The sequence below is a fragment of the Tamandua tetradactyla genome, chromosome 8, assembly GCF_023851605.1.
Source record: "Tamandua tetradactyla isolate mTamTet1 chromosome 8, mTamTet1.pri, whole genome shotgun sequence".
Taxonomy (NCBI): domain Eukaryota; kingdom Metazoa; phylum Chordata; class Mammalia; order Pilosa; family Myrmecophagidae; genus Tamandua; species Tamandua tetradactyla.
Window position 1 is genome coordinate 54,362,706 of NC_135334.1, and position 18,255 is coordinate 54,380,960.

An 18,255-nucleotide genomic window follows, 5' to 3' on the forward strand; every position below is an offset into this window, starting at 1 on the left:
AAAAGAGAAATTTCAAAACTGCCTCAGGCCATTGCAGCATCTTTGGAAAAGACTCATGATTATTCCTTGGAGAACTACCACTGATTTGGCTATATAGATTCTACTGTGTTAGTTAAAAAGTGAGTCTCATGACTTTATAATTACACCTTGTATTTGACATGTGTCTAAGAATGTTTGGATATGTTGATGAGCCAAAATTATTTTATTAAATAATTAAAATATCTATTTTAATAAATCATGTGTTATCTTTTGAAACAGTACAAATATACTCACACAGTGATTTAAAAACTTTCAATTTTTAACAAGAACACATATGATTTCCCTATTTCTGAGCAGTATTGATTGCTTTCAAAATGAATTTTTATTCATATTTGCTGTTAACTATTTTATTTATCAGATTCAAATTCTGCAGGAAGCATGTCCAGGTTGGTCCTTTCACTGGGGCAGTTGGGCAGGCAAGGGAGATTTCTTCCGTATCCATAATAACTTTTCTAATTCCCCCCTAAAAACAACAGAGAGAGAGAGAGAGAGAGAGAGAGAGATTTTAATAGTTGTACAAAATCACAAACTAAAATATTAAATTTTTCATTTGGTTTCATAGCCCAATATTTACATTCCACAGTATCTCCTGCTATCCATTGGCAATTCGTACCCTACTAATGACTTGATCTTACTTCTACCTGAAGTAGAATTAAGGGTCTGCAGTACAGTCCTTTTCTTTTACATAAATGAATTTGGATAATCCATATATAAACATGATAATCTACATAGTGCTATAACTATAAATATTTATGCACTGATTGCAATATTATGGTGATGGGGAAAATTTTAAATATTCCTAAACATGTTTATAGAACAGGAATATAATAGTAACATAGCAATTATTTCCTGACACTGCTAATTCCGAGTGCGTGGATCATCTATTTCTTTTGTATTTTCAAGCAAGGACACAGCTGGAACAGAATTTCAAATGATTAAACAGAGCACATAAGGGCATTCCTTGATTTTTCAATTATATAATATTCATATGTAAGAGGTAAAACTATCAGTTTTATTAAACAGTATTAAGTAAAAAGTGCAAAACACAAAGGTTTCTTCTTCCTCTACTGGAGTATTGAAAAATGTGTCGTGATCTAATAATTGGCATCGTGAAAGTCATTTACAAACAAGCTAAGTTCTTATGATAAATATGCATGGTAAATCAGTATACTTCAGATCCCAGTATAAAGATAAAACCTGAACTGAAACTACTGAGTGGTTTGTACAACAATTAAAGAAACATATTTTAAATGAAAATTCAACTTTAAAACATGTATATGAACTCATATAAAAGCTAGAAACACTATGTTAAAAAATAAGTAGGTAGTAGTTTAGCTTAGTTTTCCCAACTGTAAAATGTCAGCAAGATAATAGTGTTTTTACGTGTGAATCCATATAAGGCATTGATACTTCATGTATGTATTACAGAAAATAGATACTTCTGTTTTTCTGAATCATAAAATAGTATTTTTAGAGCTCTGAGAATTCATGATTTCTGATGACTCAGGAATAGAGATTTTACCTGGACTATAGGGTGTGGGTCCAGTTCAACTGGCATCTTGTAGGTTCTAAAATTCTGAGATTAGGGTAAGGGTGAATGGAATTCTCTTATTATGGTTTGGAAGTCATAATAATTAGTAAACATATGTCCAAATATTTGTCATACTGGCCAGGACAGAGATAATCTTAAAAGTCTATAATGCAGCTATTTTTATTTGAGTGTATAAGTAGACCTAAGCTACATAAAAAGAATGCTAAAAGGAAAATATCGTTGCATCTCTTACCTTTCTCCCATTTTCACTAAATATTTCATATCATAGATTTACCTCTTCTGCGCCTGCGGCGTTAGAGGAGACGGCAACAGACCAGGGTCCCTCAAGAGAAGAAAACTCACGCTAGGACCCCCCCCACCCCACTCCCTCCCGTGCTCCCGCACTAGGGATCCCTCAATTAATCTCCTGAACGTGCCCAGTAAATGAGCAGGTCTGGGTCTTCGCCAAGAAGCAGGATCTAGAATTCTCTAGAATTGCACAGCATTTAAAATGTATATTTCATTTAATGCGTTTAGCATTTTCCGTACTCCAAAAGCACAAGTGTTTACTGACAGTATAAGATTCAATTACAGGCCAGTTTAATTGACTTCAAAGTTCTAGTTTAAACTACAGTAGAATAATATGGATGGGAATAAAAATACAATAGAAAAGGGTTGGCTGTAAGTACATTTACGTGAATAACGCCAGTGGTCGATAAAAGAGATGTCTTGTAGTCAATGTTATTTTTTCTTTTCCTAAAACGGCACATGGCAGAACCGTCTATACTTTGTGGCACACTCGTGTTCAGGGCAGGGCCTGAACCTGGGAAATGATCAGATGTGTAGGAGTCAGCATAAGCTAGGTGACAATGTACTTAAAAAAGTATTTACTAAGATTTTACTTCTTGCTCAAAGCACATGTTCATTTCCTGTTGTTTTGGCTCTTTTCTATATTGTCTGTATTTTAGGGTCAGTTTCCCTCTGTAATAATATTGATTATGAAGTAGAGAGAAATTGAAAAAAATATAGCAAACCACATGATGATGACTGTTACTTCTTCTTCCTAGACGGTCTTCATGTCAGTCCTGTTCGCATTTCATTGGCCAAAATATTCCACATGACCCTTAACTTCAAAGAAAGTGCCAATGAAGTTTGGGGTCTCTCTCAGCTGCGAGGGCACATGGCCACCTCTGCTAAGTTTCTCTCTTCATTTCATAAGGCTTCCCTGGGGGCGTTTTTCATCTGCATCCAAACATCTCCCGCTGTGTGGGCTCTGTCAGCACTCCTATTGCTGTCTTAACAATATGAAATCTTCAACTCATGAACATGGGGTAGGAGGTCTTTCTATTATTTATATCTTCTTTAATTTCTTTCAGCCACATTTCATAATTTTCAGGGTACAAATCTTTCACTTTCTTGGTTAAATTTAGTTCTAAGTATTTTACTCTTTTGGATGCTTTTGTAAATGGAATTATTACATTAGTTTTTTCTTTGTTCATTGCTGGTATGTAGAATAATTTCATTAATTGAATTTTATTTATTTTACTATATTATCTTTCTAAATGTGTGCATCACAAGAAGCATTTCTTAATTCATTGGAATTAAGAAAAGGGGAAATATGGATGCTGGATGAAATAGAGAAAGGAAGGAAACTTCCTACCTTTTTTTTGTGTGTGTGACTCTCTTGTGAGCTAGGCATATTATAAGCACTGCATTCTAATTTATATCATATTTGATTATGACTTTATTCTCAGTTCCCAAAATGGTTAAAGAGATTTTTTTCAAACAATAACATTTTGTAATTTCCAATTTATGATTTTCTTCTGTATTTGTCCAAACCCAATATTGATCCCTTTTTTTTTTTTTTTTTTACCAAATAATGCTGGCTCCTACTAATTCCATATACTGAGTAGTCTTCCTTACTAGGCACTGAGAACACGAGGGCAGGAATCGTAGCTTTCATCTCTGTATCTCATCCAACTAGGACAGGGCTTAGAAAATAGTAGGTACTATTTCTATTCTATGATATTTCACAACATATATTTTCATTCTAAGAATTCTATAGAATGAATTTGAAAATATATGATGTGAAACCATAAGCAAGGCTGAATCTGTTTACCTCACCTTTTAGAATGTGATACAGACCTTACTATAATGTGGTAGCAAAAATCTTTTATGGTACCTACTAATTTTGAGGTAGAGTCATCTTTAAAACTAATTTTGCAAATTTACTGTTGAGTAGGGCAGTGAGTAGCAAAATCTGTATCTGGGTTTTCCACATACATTCAACATGTCAGCCATCTAGAAGGTATATAAAAGTAGATAATTTCTTGCAAGTCATAGAGAATAAAAGCATATATTTAACTAAAATATATTATATATATGTAAATATGGTACACATTGCTGACATTGCCTATAAACCTCTAGATATCTTAGTCATTATTTGTATCGCCAATGCAATGTATCGCCAGTGAAAAACTCAAAATGGCTTTAATAAATAGTCATTTCAATAAAGAACATAAAACTATGTCTAGGAGAATGATATGTGGTTATATATAAAATTTTCAAAGAACTTTGTCTTAAATTTACAACACTTTCCTTTTTTTCTCTTAAATGCCAAAATGTTTGTAAATCATCAACTGTTGCACTATATGTTCTTAACTCAGCTATCTCCTGTGTTTATTCTATGTTTACAACAGGCCAAACCTAGAAAAATATATATATAATTATCTAAGATCATTTATTAAAATCCTCTGAAAGCTTGGCACGACCTACTCCGGGGACTCACATTTACAGTTGTGCGATGAGAGGGTAGATCACCTTTACCGTGTTTATGGGATTAGGAGGACCTATTAGTGTAGCGTGGAAAGCATATGGGCAATTGAGTATTTGGTGAGATCAATGCCAAAAACACATGCTTACGGAGGAGTGAGTTTTGGAATTACAATGAATTATGATCTATTCTGGAGTTCTAGATTGGTGTTTCAGAGGAAAATGGTGATGGATGTTAATGACATAATTTGTGATCTCAGTTTCTCTAGCTAAATGTATTAGTTTGAAACTGTGAGGTGCCCCAGAAAGGCCGTGTTCTTCTAATCCATTCCTGTGGGTGTAGACCTGTTATAGGTGGGACATTTTGATTCCTTCAATTGAGATGTGTCCCACCTCATTCAAGGTGAGTCTTAATCCTCACTGAATCTTTTTAAAGGATAAAAGAGATTAAATTAAGGGAACCATATAAAGAAAAGTCCAGAGAAGTTAAGAAATGACCTGCAGAAAAGAGAGAAACCCACTCAAGCCAGTAGGTGAAAGCAACATACCCTGGGAGAGAAGGGCCAGCAGATGCGAGCCCTGTATCTTTCTGTGTGACAGACATGTCCCAGATTCTGGCAGCCTGTCTTCACAGTCCAGAAATCATCCTGTTGATGTCCTGAGTTGGACATTTTCATGGTCTTAGAACTGAATTTGTAGCTAATAAATTCCCATTCTTAAAAGTCAGACAATTTCTCATACATTGCACTTTGTCAGCTTTAGCAACTCAAAATACTGTATATGCACTTAGCTGTGAATTTGTAACTGAACAGTGTAAGACTGGATGATTAAAACTTGGAGTATAATGAGTTCATGCTGGAAAGCTGTATAGACTAAGATGATAATATGCAGATCCTCACGAAAGAGAAAGCAGCAAAGGAGATTGAGAAGAACAACTCACAAAAATCAGGATTTTAAGATAGTTGAAGGAAAGGAATGTCTGAAGAATAGGAGTCATTCAATAAATTTATTAACTGTATGATCCAAATAACATCTCATTTCCCCTCTTCAATTTACTACCTGCTTGAAGAACCAGCTCAAGCATCACTGGTAAGAGGGCACACCTGCCATCCACTGGTTTTTCCTTGCATAGTACTAAGTTGATAGGCCCTTTGCATATTTAACTTTTTTTTTTCCTGAGTTTTCTGCAAAGAGAAATAGAGCAAGTGTTAATCCATTCCAGTCTGTGTATCTGGAACAGTTTATTGGAGAGTTTTTCCTTTCTGGATCTTCTCCTTCTCACTATGTATTTTTTCAATTTTCTAGAGAAGAAAGGGAAGTCCTATGGCTTTAATCTAATATTTAGTAAATGTCAGCATTTTTCCACAGATCTTATTATTCCAGAAAAGAACCTAAATTCAATAATTAAAAATGAAAATTAAGATTGAGTGGATTTGACAAATATGTTCATAAATCTTGCATAAATATTATTTTACTGATATTGGAAAGGCTGAGAAAATTTGTCTAAATTCAAAACATATAAACACAATATAACAAAGTGGGTTTATTTCTGTATCATGAGAAAGGTTCAATATTAGGTAATACTTTAATAAAGTTACCCGTACCTATGGAAAAATTAGATGGCAAAAGGGATATGATAAAAATGAAAATATACATCATGAACTAAAAACCCCTAAAATATAAGTAAATAGACATTTTATTAGTATATTAATGTTCATTTCAAGTGCATATGTCAGCATAATTTTAACAGTTGCAAATCCTGTAAACCTTAGCTTACATGAGCAAAACAAGAACATACTAACAATTCCTTAATATTGTCTGGATATACAACCCAATACATTTAGAAAGACAAAGGAATTAGTGGTTAAAAAAAAATTGTAAATCATAGAATGATTTCCAAGTACTAGAATTGTTTATTCACAATAACACTTACTAATAATAAAACAATTCACCAAAATATCTAGGAATCCAAATGGACAGCTCCACAAAGAAGGGAGAGGTCACAGATTCATGAGGATCCCACTACTACTTCCGGCACACAGAAGATAAGGAGAGCAAACTTCTTCAGGAACAGTCAGTCTAATCCCATGTGTCCTCCACCACCCAGTCACCTCATTCTTTATTCCAAGAGCTTGAATTCATGGTGTGCCTCAGAGGAAATGACATTGAGGAATGTGGTGGGTTTCAGGATACTGAGTTGACTTAAAGTTATTCTCCCAAGAGGGCCTTTGCAGGGGCAAAGAAGAGTATCTTTTCCTCTTGACAAAGATGCCCCAGACATTCATGGAAAGTTCTCTCTCCAGTTCTTTGGGGTAAGGACACAGTTCACTTGTAGTCTGAGTCAGAAGATTCTCCTGAGGAAGTTGAACCCTCAGACTCACTGTCTTCATCCCTACTGCTGGAATCTGAGGACTTAATGCCTTCATCATCTTCCTCATCCTCCTTAATTTCTTCCGACCCCCATGAGGAGTGGAACTCATCCAAAACAGTCTCTGATGAATGTGTCCCTGGAGCTTGCAGTCCCTGGCCCTCTCCATGTCTTCCTGGCAGGCTCTTCACTGATGGGGACTGCACAGCTGTCCGTCTAAACTTGGGGCTCAGGCCTCCCAGCACGTCCATGTTCTTCTGCTTAGCAGAGGTGGATTCTCTGTACGCAGCATATTCCTTGGGAGACAGACTCTTGAGCCAAAGATCCATGTCCACCTTGTACTGCTGTTGCAGCTTCTCAGCCAGTTTCTCATACTGTTTCTTCAGGCTCTGTGGGACGTGCTGCCAGTGTCTTCCAATCTCCACCATGCACTCTTTCTCTGACATATGGTGCAAGTCACTTCTCACCCACAAATCCTCATGGAACTTGTGGTATCCATTCATTGGAGGCGTCATGGGCTCTCCATAGAACTTCATCTTTTTGGCAAAGTCATTAGTTTCTGGAAGGGACCTCATTTCTTTCACATTTTCCTGAAAACTCTTTTGGGTTTGGGCTTGGTGCTTGTTGAGGATATCAAGTGTCTTGGAATTTTGGAATATATCAGGGTGTTCTTCCTTGAATTGAGTAAGTTTTTCCTTAAATTCCTGTTTCTCTCTCTGGAAATCTTCAACATATTTAAGCTTCATCTGCTCTGGGAGCTCCTTGTATTTCTTGGACAAGACCTTGGTCAGCTCCTGCTTTTTCAGCTCAGGGTGCATTAGGGAGAACTCAGAGCACTTCTCTTTGTAGAAGTGGAAATAAGTAGTCAAGGCTTCTTGGGAAAATGTGATTGTTTTTTCTTGTACTTTTTGCTTTTGCAGGGATTTTTCACAAGTTCTTGAGCTTCCAGGACTAATTCCCGTTAATGTGCGAAGCTTCCTCAAATTATGAGAAAGCTCTAACCATTTCACTTTGCATGTTTCTCCAGAAAATTCTTTAAAAGCTACTTTTTCCCAATCCAGATGAGAATGGGTTGTTTTAAACTTATACTTGTCATCTGATGGAAGGTTATTCCTCATGCGTTCCAGTAACATCAGAATGTCTTCTTTGGAACAGTGGATTTGGCTTTTAAGCAATGCCATTTCTAGGTTTGAGACACTTATATAGTCCTAGAAGTCCAGGAAATCAAAACCCTTCACTGAAGACTCAGCAGTATGGTTATTTCTGGAAATCCTGCCGAATGTGTGATATAAATCTCTGAGGAGAAAGAGAAGGAACGTTACTCTTCTATAACATGAATAAAAAACAAACAAACAAACAAACAAAAATCACCTCCCCCTTGGAATATGTCCCTTCTATAATTTACCTTTAATTATTTAAAAGGAAAATTTCCCATCTTCTAAGCTGAAAGTCATGTTTACCTTTCATTTACACTCTCAAATATCCCCTCTCCCCCCCTCAACTTGCCCCCATCCTATCCCCCACAATTTCATCAGGCCTGTCTTAAATAGACAAGTGACTGGCTTGTCATACAAGGGGTTTACAATAAGAGAAAAGCCCCAGGAAAGGGGAGTAAAAAAATCAAATGCAAAGAGAAATGGCTAAAATGGAAAAGAATGGCCCAGATGGTCAAGACGGAAGGTGCAGTTGAAGAGCTGGAAATAGGAATGAGACACACCAAGGATGCCCTCACCCCAACAAAATACAGGAACAAACCCAAAAAGAAGCACATATCTCACTGTGAATTTGAACTTGAAGTAAACGACTGGTTTATAGATTTTCTGGACTCTGTGCATCTAGTTAGCTGTACACTTCTCTCTTTAGATAGCAAGAATTTAGTGAGAATTACAGAGCATTTCCAACATTTATGTGGAAACTGCTTCTTATCTGTAAACTTCAGTGAAAATTTTACCTCCTTCAGAAAGCCGTACTTAGAACGCCACATGCAGGAACTTAAATTAATGGCAGGTCTGATTCCTACTATTTCCCCATCTCCGTTTATCTCATTAGCAGTCTTGTCTTTTCAAATTGAATATCTCTGGTACACATTTCCTCTGGTCATGCCCTAAATTCTCATAACTCCTTCAGTATTATTTTTAGGATAATCTTCCATTTTAAGACGAAGCTCCACAAAAAACAACTTTCAAAAAATTAAATAAAACATTAAGTAAAGCCACATTTATATAATTGGAGGGTGAATAAAAGAAGTGTGACATGGGGCCCCCAAGGGTGAAAAGTTATGGAAGAAAGAAAGTGAACATTAATATCAGGCTTAAAAGTCAAAAAGAAGGTGAACTTCTGAGTTCAGCTTTGAATACTTGGGAACATCATTTTTGAGAACAATGTGATATTCTCAGAAGAGAATAAAAGATACACCCTTAAAGAATCAATTTAAAATTTTTTCTGCATCAGTGAAGAATTAATAGTTGTAATAATGCAAGATGAGATTGTTAAAGCAGAATTAAAGAACATAATTGAAGTAGAAGTCTGAAAAAATATTGTCCAGATATTATACTTCCATGATGTAGAAAAGACACTTGGGGAAGCTTTTCTATAATGAGGATTAAAAACTGCAATGGAACAAAAACTTTGAAATACATGAAGTGTTGAGAAAAGATATTAAACTCAAAAGCTATTGAGTTTTAATTTCAACAATCAGAAAAAGTACTATTTTATCAATGTCCTTAGGAAACTAAGAATGCAGACAAACTAAAAGAACCGAAAAAGTAATTAGATAAAATAACACAAGAGGAAGTAGTAAAAACATACAAGAAACAAATAAATCCATACATTGTGTTTATGTGTTTACAACTCACTGCCATGATTCAAGAAAAAATAAGTTGTTTGTATTAAACTTCCAACTATTTTGTAAGTTATGATTGTGTAAAATAAAAAATCAGACATATTCTAAGAATATTCTAACATTAGAAATGAGATGTATCGTATTTGGAAGTTGAATTTAGAAAGGATGATTTGGTTTCTTTTCAATTATTCTTTAAATATATGATGATGTGTGTAGAGCAGTGGAAACAAAAATACAGTTGTGTTGTGTGGCATTTTATAAGCCAGGCATTTTTCCAAATTGTAGTGGGTGGAATAGTGTCTCACAGAAGAAAATATCAAAGTCTTAACATTCAGTACCTGTGAATGTGATCTCATTTGGAAATAAGATCTTTGCAGATGTAATTAAGGATCTCAAGATGAGATTATCTTTGATTTACAGTTGGCCCCCAAAACAAACTCCTATAAGTGTCCTTATAGGAGGGAGACTTGAAAACGCAGAGACACAGGGTAGGTCATGTGAAAACGGAGGCAGGAGTTGGAGTTTTGTTGCCACAAGCCAAAGAACCCCAATGGTTGCAAGCAGACACCAGAACCTAGGAGAGAGGCATGGAATGGGTGGATGTTTCCTTAGAGCCTCAGAGGAAACCAACCTTATCTTGGACTTCAGGCCTCTAGAACTGAGAGAATAAACTTCTGTTGTTTTAAGCCACTTGGTTCCAATGGCAGATCTAGGAAACTAATACGCAAATGCTTCACTCACTCTCATTTGCTTCCTCATAATTTCATGAGATTGGTTTATCATTATTATCTCATTATATAAGTGAGGAAAGTAAGACAATTGAGAATTTATATAACTTGCCAAAGTGGAGCAGTGTGATGGTGGCTCAGTGACAGGATTCTCACCTGCCATGCCAGAGACCCGGCTTCAATTCCCAGCACCTGCCCGTGCAAAAAAATAATAAAAGGGGAAACAACTCAAATGTCCACGAACTGATGTTTGGATAAATATAATGTGGAATATGAATACAATTAAATATTATCCAGATAAATGAGCTACTGACACAGGCAACAAGGACTTGAGAACATTACGCTAAGTTAAGTTAGACAAACACAAAAGACTATAAATTGTATGATCACATTTCTGTGAACTATCAAGAATAGGCAAATTCACAGAGACTGAAAGTAGATTAATTTTTGCCAGGGTCTGGAAGGAAGGGGAAATGGGTAGTGAGTACTAATAGGTATGGGGCTTCTTTTGGGAATGATAAAAATGTTCTAGAATTAGATAGTGGTGATGGTTGTACACAATTTTGAATATATCCACTGAATTGTACACTTAAAATGTTTGAAATGGTGAACGTTACATTATGTGCATTTTATTTCAAGAGGAAAAGAACAAATGATTCTTACTAAAAACAGAGGAGGGGGACTTTGGAAATGAATAAAAGATTTTGTAAATTAAAAATACTATAGCAAAAATTAAAATCTTCAACATAAGATTAAGAAAATAAAATTCAGAAAGTAAAAAACAATTTAAAAAGTTAAAAAATAGATGTTATCAGTCAAGAAAGCAGGAAATAGAATCTAATGCAGATAGTTCAGGACCCTTTAATGAAGAGGCTACTCACAATGTTGTCAGCAAGGCGACTAGAACACAGCAAGGGAGTGAGGCACCAAAGTCCAGCCACAGTGGGAAGCTGCTTCCTCCCTAAGCCTGAGGAGGGACAAATGATCTCTAGCTGAATTTCAAGAATTAGCTGATATGTCTATAAATCTTGAGAAGACTTTTCAGTTCAAAGAGTTTGGGAATGAGTTTGCTATGGGTGTAGAGAAAACCAGGCAAATGAAACTTAAAAACTCCCAAGAAAATAAAAATGTTATAAGAGAAAAAAGTTAAATTTTTCACTTCTCATAAGGTCAATAGAAGAAACATATTATTTGAAATTACAGACAGTCTAATAGAGACTATCTCTCTTGGTAGACCTATAAAGAAGGCAATGTATCTCTCATCAGGAGTTTACAGACATAAATATCAAGAGAAAATTTCCATTATGAGGAAATGTGGAGGTAATGTGGGAACTGAGAGGTGGGAACACTTCTCTGCACTTAACTTTCAACACTCATACACAGAAATGCTCTTCTTGCTACCCATTGATAGAACAACCTGAAAAAAATTACTGCAGATACATAGATTATCTATGTAAACTAAATCAGTCACCAAAAGTGCTTTATTTTGTTCTATAATAAAGCTCTACTCCCATCTATCTCTAATACAAAATAATTGATTAGCATTGCATTCATCTTTGACTGCAACCTTTAGTTCTGAAACTTTAAACAACTGAATCTCCTTTTGTCTTTGCTATCAACACATTAAAATAAACTTAATGTAAAGCTCCACATTGTTCATAATAGAAGAAAAATATATTCCATAATCATATCAGACTAATATCAAAAGGTCATAACCATTTGGAAATAATCAAATCCCAAAATAAAATTACATCCCCAGTGTCATATAATATATTGTGTTTTAAAATAAATGACTGGAGATCATCAGAATTGCCACTTATAAACCAGAGCGAATGCAGAGAATCCTCTCATTTCTGGTACTTCAACTTCAATGTGCTCAGCAATGTCACATTTCTACCACCATCACCAATTCCTGGATTCTTACTGGCCCCTTTAAAGACCAAAGCTGCAACCTTAAGCTTCTAAAGAGATATTTTTCATATTCTACAACAAGGTTTTCAATTAAGTTTTTGCTATCATGTCATGCTAGGACTGCATAATATCTGGAACTGCCTGTCAAGAAATTCACAAGGATCATAAAATAACGGAAAAGATCATATTAATTTATAAAATTCAAATTAATAGCAGGAATCAGCATTCTATAGTTTGAGTAAACTGAAATTAATTACATAATTTTTATTAACTAGACACACTACCATCTGCTTGAGAAAGTTTAAGCCTGATGAGTGCTAAATTAAAATTCTTTCTCATTTTTGAAAGAAAGACATGCAAATTCATTTACTCAATTCTGTACTCACCTGAATAGTCTATAAATAGTCTCACCAGCACATATATACCCTGTTGGCTCTGTTTTCCTGGAGAAACCTGACTAATAAAACAAGAGGGTATTATTTGTAAAAGGGTAAATTAGCAAAATAATTAGTTAGCTTTACAAAAAATACAAATATATGATTCAAATTTGGATTTTTAAAAATCATAGTGTATTAGTTAGGGTTCTCTAGAGAAACAGAATCAACAGGAAATATTCACAAATATAAAATTTATAAAAGTAACCATGAGAACGTAGAGTCCAAAATCTGCAGTGAAGCTGACGATTCCGATGGAGGGCCTGGATGAACTCCATAGGAGAAGCTTGCCGGCCAAAGCGGGAAAAGAGCCTGTCTCTTCTGAATCTTCCTTAAAAGGTCTCCAGTGATCAGATTAAGCATCACTCATTAAAGAAGACACTCCCCTTGGCTGATTACAAACAGAATCAGCTGTGGATGTAGCTGACATGATCATGATTTAATTCTATGAAATGCCCTCATAGCAAAAGACAGGTCAGCACTTGCCAAACCACCCAAACAGATACCATCACTTGGCCAAGTTGACACATGAACCTGACCATGCCAGTACACCCCTTGTCAGCTTGGCAGCTGTACTCATCACCTTAAACCAGATCTAATTTCTAAATAGAAAATAATAAAGTACGCATTTTTTTTTCACCTAGCAATACTCAACAGTCCTGCATATAACCAGAAACACATTAATCTCTCCAGAACAGGGTGCAAGCCCTTGGGTAATATAGATTCTTAAACTTGATATCTTACAACTTAAATAGTATAACATGAACAAAGCAGCATTACAGTTCTCATTTCTGTAACTGATCACATGATCATAGTTCATATTTATCACTACCTTCTTCCACTACCCATTCCACATTCTCTTTACCCTCAGCCAGCGCTTAAACTGGCCGTGGTTCTTTGTATAGTGGGGTGACCCAAACCTTCACTCCTGGGGTTTCAGAGACATTGGTAGCCCTGCCTGGATTGGGTTATTGCAGTTTTCCAATGATTTTAATCGCAGGGCATGGTAGTACTAAAACACGCCCTAGGGGATCCCCTATATTCCAGGAAAACACTTCTTTACCTTCTTTGTGTAGTTGCAGACCTATTTCCCCCTGACAGTCAGAATCAATCACCCCAGCCAGTAATGTAATCCTGTTCTTGGCTTGTTGATCCAGGAGCATGAGTAGCCCAAAGTGACCAGGTGGCAGTCTTAGATACCAGTTCAATGGAATCATTGTTGTTTCTCCTGGTGGAAGCACTGCCCCTTTTGGAACTAAAACCTGTAGACCAGCAGAGCTCAGGGGCATGGGGACAGGAAGCAAAAATTTTCTTAGTGGACCACTAGGGGTAATAGTGAGTGGTGCCACTCCCATTTCCACCCCTTGGTTCCTGGACCCATGGATCCTGGCTATGGAAGAAGCAACAACATACAGCAGATGCTGATTCAGAGCATACACAGTTTCCTGGAGAACATTACCCCAGCCCTTCAAGGTAATGCCACCTAGTTGGCACCATAATTGAGCTTGCAAAAGGCCTTTCCACCGTTCTATCAATCCAGCTGCTTCTGAATGATGGGGAACATAGTAAGACCAGAGAATTCCATGAGCATGTGCCCATTCCTGCACTTCATTTGCTGTGAAGTGTGTTCCCTGATCAGAAACAATGCTGTGTGGAATACCACGATGATGGATAAGGCATTTTGTAAGTCCACAGATGGTAGTTTTGGCAGAAGCATTGCATGCAAGGAAAGCAAACCCATATCTGGAGTATGTGTCTATTCCAGATAGAACAAATCACTGCCCCTTCCATGAAGGGAGTGGTTCATTGTAATCAACCTGCCACCATGTAGCCAGCTGGTCACTTCAGGGAATGGTGTTATATCAGGGGTTGTCTGAGTCTCTGCTGCTGGCAGATTGGGCCCTCAGCAGTGGCTGTAGCCAGGTCAGCCCTGGCAAGTGGAAGTTCATGTTGCTGAGCCCATGCATAACCTCCATCCCTACCGCCATGGCCACTTTGTTCATGAGTCCATTGGGCAATGACAGAAGTTGTTGGGGAAAGAGGCTGACTGATATCCACAGAACAGTTCATCTTATCCACTTGATTATTAAAACCTTCCCCTGCTGAAGTCACCCTCTGATGTGCATTCACATGGGACACAAATATATTCATGTTTTTAGCCCACTCAGAACAGTCTGTCCACATACCTCTTTCCAATTTTCCAATTATGGTCTTTCCAAGTCCCTGACCATCCAGCCAAACCAGTAGCAACAGCCCATGAGTCAGCATACAGACACACCTCTGGCCAGTTCTCCTTCCAAGCAAAATGAAAAACCAGGCGCACTACTCGAAGTTCTGCCCACTGGGAGGATTTTCCCTCACCACTGTCCTTCAAGGACACCCCAGAAAGGGGTTGTAGTGCTGTAGCTGTCCACTTTCGGGTGGCACATGCATATCATGCTGAATTATCTGTAACCAGGCCCAAGTTTTCTCTTCCTCAGTCAATTCACTGTAAGGAACTCCCCAAAGAGGCCAGAGCTCTGGTTGGGGAAAAGATAATGTGGCAGGAGCGGAAACCATGGGTATTTGGACCACTTTCCCATGTAACTTACTTTGACCTTCAGGACCTGCTCTGGCCTTATCTTGTATATATCATTTTCAATTTATGGTGGAGTGCTGCTGTGCACGCCCAACTTTATGGCTTGGTCGGTCAGACAACACCCAGCTCATGATAGGCAATTCAGGTATCATGGTAACTAGGTGGCCCAGGGTTAAACATTCAGTCTCTACTAACCCCAGTAGCAGGCCAAAAGCTATTTTTCAAAAAGAGACTAGTTATCTGCAGCATCTGGTAAGGCTTTGCTCCAAAATCTTAAGGGTCTGCATTGTGATTCTCCTATAGGGGCCTGCCAAAGGCTCCAAACAGCATCTCTATTTGCCACTGACACTTCCAGCACCACTGGATCTGCTGGATCATATGGTCCAAGCAGCAGAGCAACTTGATTTGCTCAAGCAATGATACCACATCTGGAACAGCAGCTGCAATTAGAGTTACCACCTGGTTGAGCTTACGATAATCCATTGTCATCCTCCAAGACCCATCTGTTTTCTGGACAGGCCAAATAAGAGAATTGAAGAGATGTGGTGGAAATCACCACCCCTGCATCCTTCAAATTCTTAAGAGTGGTTGGCAGTAATCTCTGCAATCTCTCCAGAAATCCAGTGTTGCTTTTGATGTATTATTTTGGTTGGTAGGGGCAGTTCTAGTGCCTTCCACTTGGCTTTTCCCATCATAATAGCCCTCACTGCACAAGTTAGAGAGCCAATGTGGGGATGCTGCCAGTTGCTCAGTATGTCTATTCCAATTATGCATTCTGGAACTGGGGAAATAACTACAGAATGGGTCCGGGGCCCCACAGGACACATTGTGAGATGAACCTGAGCTAAAACTCCATCGATCACCTGGCCTCCATAAATCCCCATTCTGATTGGTGGACCAGAGTGACGTTTTGGGTCCCCTGAATTAATGTCACTTCTGCACCAGTGTCTGATAATCCCCGAAATATCTGATCATTTCCTTTTCCCCAATACACAGTTGCCCAGGTAAAAGACCATCACTCTCCTTGGGGAAGACTTGGAGGAAGATTAACAGTATAGATTTGTGGCAGTGTACAGGGTTCTCCCCCAAAGGGACCTGGCCTCCCCTTCATTCAAGGGGCTCTGGGTCTGTAAATTGTCTCAAGTCTGGAAATTGGTTAAGGGGCCATGACTCTGTGTTTTTTGTAATTCAGGTTAGACTTCGGTTCACTTGACCTAGAACTCTTTTGTTTATACAGCTCAAACAGGAATTTAATAGGCTGCCCATCTATTATATTTCTAGGTACACCATGGTTTACTAGCCAACGATACAAATCTCTGCAAGTCAGATTATTTTGACTCCTGCTATGAGTTTGCTGTCCATTATAATAGCCACATCTACCCTGTCTTTGGGGATTAAGTGCTGCCACCTGGCTTCTGCAAACTCAGGATCCCATCATCCCCATTGTGTTTAAGAATTCCAACTCAACGACAGCAGTTCCCACAATAATATCTGACCTACAGAGGAGTGCAATCACAAAGCTCTTCAGGGATGATGGTGCTAGTCTCACGAATTTATTTCCCACTGTTCTGGTAAAAGGTGCATGCATACTTCGGACATTCCTGGGGTGTAAGAGCAGGCTTTGCATAATAAATCCACTCTAACATTCCAATCTCTCTAAGCTGGTGGATCCCCTTATCTACACTATACCAGGACAGTTCTGGCATTTCAACCTCAGGTAATGTGGACCACCTTCTGATCCATGTTTCAGCCAAGCATCCAAACAAATTGTTAATGCCTTTTCTAACCCCTCAAGCTATAACATTAAATGCAGAATCTCTGCTTAGTGGCCAATATCAATAAATTCAGCCTGATTCAGTCTTATATTCCTCCCACCATTATCCCACACCCTTAAAGTCCATTGCCACACATATTCCACTGATTTCTCTCTATATAAATTGGAAAACTCACACAGTTCTTTTGGAGTATAACATACCTCCTCATGTGTGGTACTCTGTACCTCACCTTTAGGGGCCTGTTGGACTTCAGTCTAGTTATAGGTCTGGAAGAAATGGGGGGTGAAGGGGTGGGACATGAAAAGAATTAGAAGTATCTTCCAAGCCATTTGCTTCAGGGCATTCATTTGCAGTTTCATCTGATGAAACAGAATTAATCACACTAGGGCTAATCCCTTCAGGTGGAGGTTGGGCGGCCAACTCCTCAAGACAAACTTGAGGTGGGACAGCTATGTCCATGTCCTCAGGGCAGACTATTACAAGGTTATCTAGAGAAGACTCAGCATGACCTAGGGTTTCAACCTCTCCACCAACATCATTATCAATCCATATGTCACCATCCCATTTTTCAGGGTTCCACTCCTTTCCAATCAATGCCCTCACTTTAATGGCAGACACCATGCAACATTGAGATTTCAGTTTATGTTGTGAAGTTACTGCTCTAACAATAAGATTCTGAGTCTGATTATCAGAGATCTCAAGTCTACGGCTATGGGAAATAAGATTTTCCTTCAGGACCCTCACAGAAATGTCTACATCTGTCAGATGGCGCTTAAGCTTCTCGTTTGAATCCTTAAGTCCATCCCTTTCACTCATTAATGTATACAGTGTATCTAACAACAACCCGCCAACATCTCTACACTTAGTATTTCCACAAAACTCTGTAAAGGTGTCAAAAACATTATCCCCCAGAGCCTGACTTTATACAAGCGAAGAATCAGAAAAATCGAATGGTGATATTTTGACTATCTCTTTTGCCAACTCACTTCATGGATTGGCAATGTCATTCTGATTATGGAAATAGAGTCCTTAGTGCCTTTGAGTCCAGTCAGTTTAGAAAACCACCCATAAAAAAACATTTTTAAGATTCTGTTTCTTCAAAAGGACAAATACTGTATGGTCTCACTAATATGAACTGACATTAGTGAATAAACAGAGAATTTCATTGGTAACAGACACCATCAGGAGATAGAAATAGGGTAAGATATTGGGTAATTGAAGCTGAAGGGATACAAATTGTGCAACAGGATGGAATGTAAAAACTCAGAAATGGACAG

At 37.8% G+C, this 18,255-nt stretch overlaps 1 protein-coding gene across 1 annotated transcript; it reads right to left on the reverse strand.

Annotated features, from left to right (window-relative positions):
- Nucleotides 1–6,667: 6,667 nt before the first annotated feature.
- UBTFL1 (upstream binding transcription factor like 1) lies at nucleotides 6,668–7,891 on the reverse strand. Its single transcript, XM_077114715.1, is given in 3 exon segments — nucleotides 6,668–7,594; nucleotides 7,597–7,668; nucleotides 7,670–7,891. Coding segments are annotated over 3 exon segments (1,221 nt in total).
- Between the last annotated feature and the right edge of the window lie 10,364 nt (nucleotides 7,892–18,255).